General features: G+C 41.8%; 1 protein-coding gene across 5 annotated transcripts in view; it reads right to left on the bottom strand.

Annotated features, from left to right (window-relative positions):
• HMGCR (3-hydroxy-3-methylglutaryl-CoA reductase) overlaps positions 1-3,531 on the bottom strand; it is a 23,256-nt gene extending 19,725 nt beyond the window's left edge. Inside the window, exons 1-3 of one of the 5 annotated variants that reach the window (XM_025216627.1) lie at positions 2,637-3,409; positions 526-703; positions 13-200 (exon numbers count right to left, since the gene is read on the bottom strand). In XM_025216627.1, coding sequence (XP_025072412.1) covers positions 13-200; positions 526-571 — 234 coding nt within the window. In that variant the 5' untranslated portion in view covers positions 572-703; positions 2,637-3,409. Of the gene's footprint in view, positions 1-12; positions 201-525; positions 1,391-1,412; positions 1,463-2,636 lie in introns of those variants that run through there. The other 4 variants (XM_025216630.1, XM_025216628.1, XM_025216629.1 and 1 more) reach the window with 4 other exon arrangements.
• Positions 3,532-3,537: the final 6 nt, after the last annotated feature.

Raw genomic sequence — 3,537 nt, 5'->3', positions numbered from 1 at the left:
AAAAATTCTTACTTCTTCAAACTTTGGGCACCCAGAATCCCAGCCACAGATCTTATCGTTGCCTGTAAACATCTTCATAGACATCATACAAATGGTTAACGTCACAGTCCCAACAATGACTTCCCATGGATGAGAGGCAACAAAAAGTCCGTGCATTCGAAAGAGCCTAGACAACATTTTCATGTTTGTTTGTCTTATACCTAGAACGATATGCAATAGAAGAATATTTAACATAGATAAGTGAAAGACATGGAAAAATGAGAAAGATCTGTAACTTCCTCCAAGCTACTTCCCATCAGCTTTGTTTTATCTTACTAAAAAAAAAATCTTAGCTCTATCACCTTACCTTCCAATTTAAAACAATGCATTTATTTCTACTGTCCCCAAAAAACATTTACCAATCTGTTCTACAGCTGCCTCAACATTCAAAGAAAAAAAAAATACCCCAAAACCATACACGGCTTTTCCATCCCAACTTCTCCAGACAACATACCATCACTTCCCTATCCTCCTCCAAGCACCTACTTGAAATCCCTGGATTTCTTCTTTTCCAGTCTCTTCTAACCTCCATAACCTTTTATGAATTACACTGGCCTTCCCTCTAGTCAGTTCTGCTCTTTAATTATTTCTTCTGACTTCTCTGCCCTTAAAGTCAATTGTTCCAACTTGCACATGCAAGGGCTATGAAATCTCCAGACTCTGCCTACAATTTAGATTTTTGTGTTAGTAACAGTTAGTTAATGTAGACCAGCCATGAACATTTTAAACACTAGGCCAACTAACTCTGCTTAACCAAAGATACTACATGCAAAATATAATATATGTCCTATGCTATTACTCCCATTAATGCTATTTTGGGGTTGGGAGATTTAAAAAAAAAAAATGGTAAGTGCAGAAGAGGCCTTAAGTTCTTACTGCAGTGTCTTCTTTTTCAATATTTCTTTGGGGAACTCTTACTTTTAACAGACCCTTAACAAGGCTCCAGGCTTGACTTCTTCAATATACCATCTCATTCCCTCCACATAGTTTCAGTGATTATTTTTATACTCATGACCAAACTGACCTATCAGATTTTTCATCATGCATCCACATCTCAAACACCTTGACATCTTATTTACGCTTCAAACATCAATCCCCTTATTAACTTCTCTATCAGTTCCCTGCATTTTCCCCACCCAACCCTACAATTTTAATACTATTTTGACTCCTCCTTTTTTCATTCCTCTTCTGCATGCAGGCACTCTACCACTTTATCTTCATTTTTCCTATTAAAACCTGTATCATTTTCACCTCTACTACATTCAATCTGCTTTAGCCTACCTGCCTCACACCATGCCTACCATTTCAGATCAATTTAAAAGCAATCCCAAAACCCTGAAGGTGGCATGGCAGATTGACACATTAGAGATTACCTGGTTCAGAGAAGCATAAGATTTCATAAGTGTCAGCATCTGATGAAATAGGCTATATTACTCTCCAAGGTTCCACCCTGCCCTGCCTTCTGCTTGACTTCAGACTAACATGGCTAACCACCTTTCTGAAGACTGTCAAAATGAAATGGTGGTGGTGTCACTGAAATCAATGGCAGAAATCTTACCAACTTTGATAGTCAGAATTTCATCCCTGTTCTTGATAAGTATTTTGGAAAATTAGTTATTGATACGAAACATAAAGGTGCTTAACTACTAACACTAATTAAAAATAATTCCATCAGCCAATGACAGGCTCCCATTTGTAACCCAAGAATGTTTTATCTGCCTGGAAGCAGCAGCTTTCATTGAATAAAGACATTTAGCTTCTTTTAAAAAGAACTTTAATACTGCATACTTACTGGATTACTGTGCATTGTAAAACAAAAAACAATTTTCAACAACTTTACAAGCACAGACTCCTAATTTTATTTAAATAGGAAAACATAATAATAAAGTTAATACAACAATGCTTACTATTGTTGCATAAGTGATGGGGCTCTACTGTATTTTTGATGACTTTCAGAAATATAAATCTTATAAAGTCTAGCACCTTCCAGCTTGCCCTCATTTCCCACAGCAAAATCTATTTTCTCAGCACAACTGTACTTCCTAGTAAGCTGACAAGTCCACTGATCCCAATTCATTCTCTGAAAACTGGCATATAACAATCTTTCTCCATCCTCGTGCACGGCGCCCCGGGGACAGCATGCAGCGACAAAGGGGGCTGCACAGAGTTTGTCAACTGTCCACATAGCAACATTAAATTCCAGCAGTGCAAGAAGGCAGCCAGACATCTGGAGTCACTTCTGTACACAGGGGCACTTGCAACAGTTGCCACCACTGCTGCCAAGATTGCATGGCTGCAGCAAAAGCCATTTTTTCCACCCTCCAGCCCCCGTCAGAATCCAGGGTGGTTGCCCACGTCATCTACCCTAGTTACACTGCTGTTAAATTAATTTCAATAAAGCCAATTTGTGAACCTACAGAAACAGATATTAACTGAATAAGTTACTGCAGACCCCTGCTTTTCTTGAAATAGCAGCGAGCAGTTCTTCTGTTCATCACTTTGTGAAGCACTAAGTAAACACAGTATGCTACATTCACCAACAGCCAGTGTCCCCTATTACTTATTCAAATGTATGCAGAATATCAAAGAGCACTTACGAAATGCAAAAAATTCCAGGTGCCTTGGTCAAACATGAAGTTTACAAGCCTACTTACAAAAACACAGGCTCCTGCAACCTTCTCAAATCCAAGAAAGAATTAAGGGATGAAAAAAGGAGACGAAAACACGTTAAATACTTTTAAACTGTAGCTGGCCAAAAATCGCAGTGACCTGCAAGGGAAGAGACTACCTATGTGCCACTTCATCAAGAGCAGGGGACAAAAACGCCCCCCAAAAAACAAAAAAAGCAAAAAAACCCAAACAGCATCTTATTAAACCATCAAAATAACATCCCATCAAGCCAGCAATAATCTCCCTAGGAACCATCCAGGCAGGTTCCCTCTCCAATTTCGTCACCTCTAAGCCCAAGTAAAATTGCAGTCAAGCACAATAAGCACTAAGAGGTAAGCACCCAACCAATGTAATCCCAACATTACTGCAGCGATGATGACATCCCTAGGTGGCCCCCAAGCCGCTTTCAGGGTGGATGTACAGTCACTGACTGGTATGACTATTGTTGCCCTTCCTCTCCTTCTACAATCCTACCTCTTTCAATACCCAAGACCTCTGGCTGTATTGCGCACCGCTCACTACAGTCATTTTTCAGCACCCTACAGAGGTCTGCAGGAAATGGACGCACCTTTATTTGAGTCCTGGGGTGAGAGACCTCCCACCCCTTCCCTCCCCTGCACACCAGGGCCGGGAGACCCCCCCAAAGCAAGTCCTTCCTGCGGTTTCAGACGAGACCCCAGCAAAAACAAACCGATCTGAGCGGTGCCCAAAGCGATGCTCAGGCGGCCCCGCCCACACAGCAGCTGCACCGGCCGGGCGGCGGTGAAGCGCCCTCTGCCCAGAGCCGGGGCGGGCGGCCGAGAGCTGGCAGGACAGGGGCCGCCCCAG

The sequence above is a fragment of the Alligator sinensis genome, unplaced genomic scaffold (genome assembly GCF_000455745.1).
Source record: "Alligator sinensis unplaced genomic scaffold, ASM45574v1 scaffold290_1, whole genome shotgun sequence".
In the NCBI taxonomy this organism is placed as follows: domain Eukaryota; kingdom Metazoa; phylum Chordata; order Crocodylia; family Alligatoridae; genus Alligator; species Alligator sinensis.
Note: the sequence above shows the minus strand (reverse complement) of the source record. Positions and strands in the feature narration are given on the sequence as shown.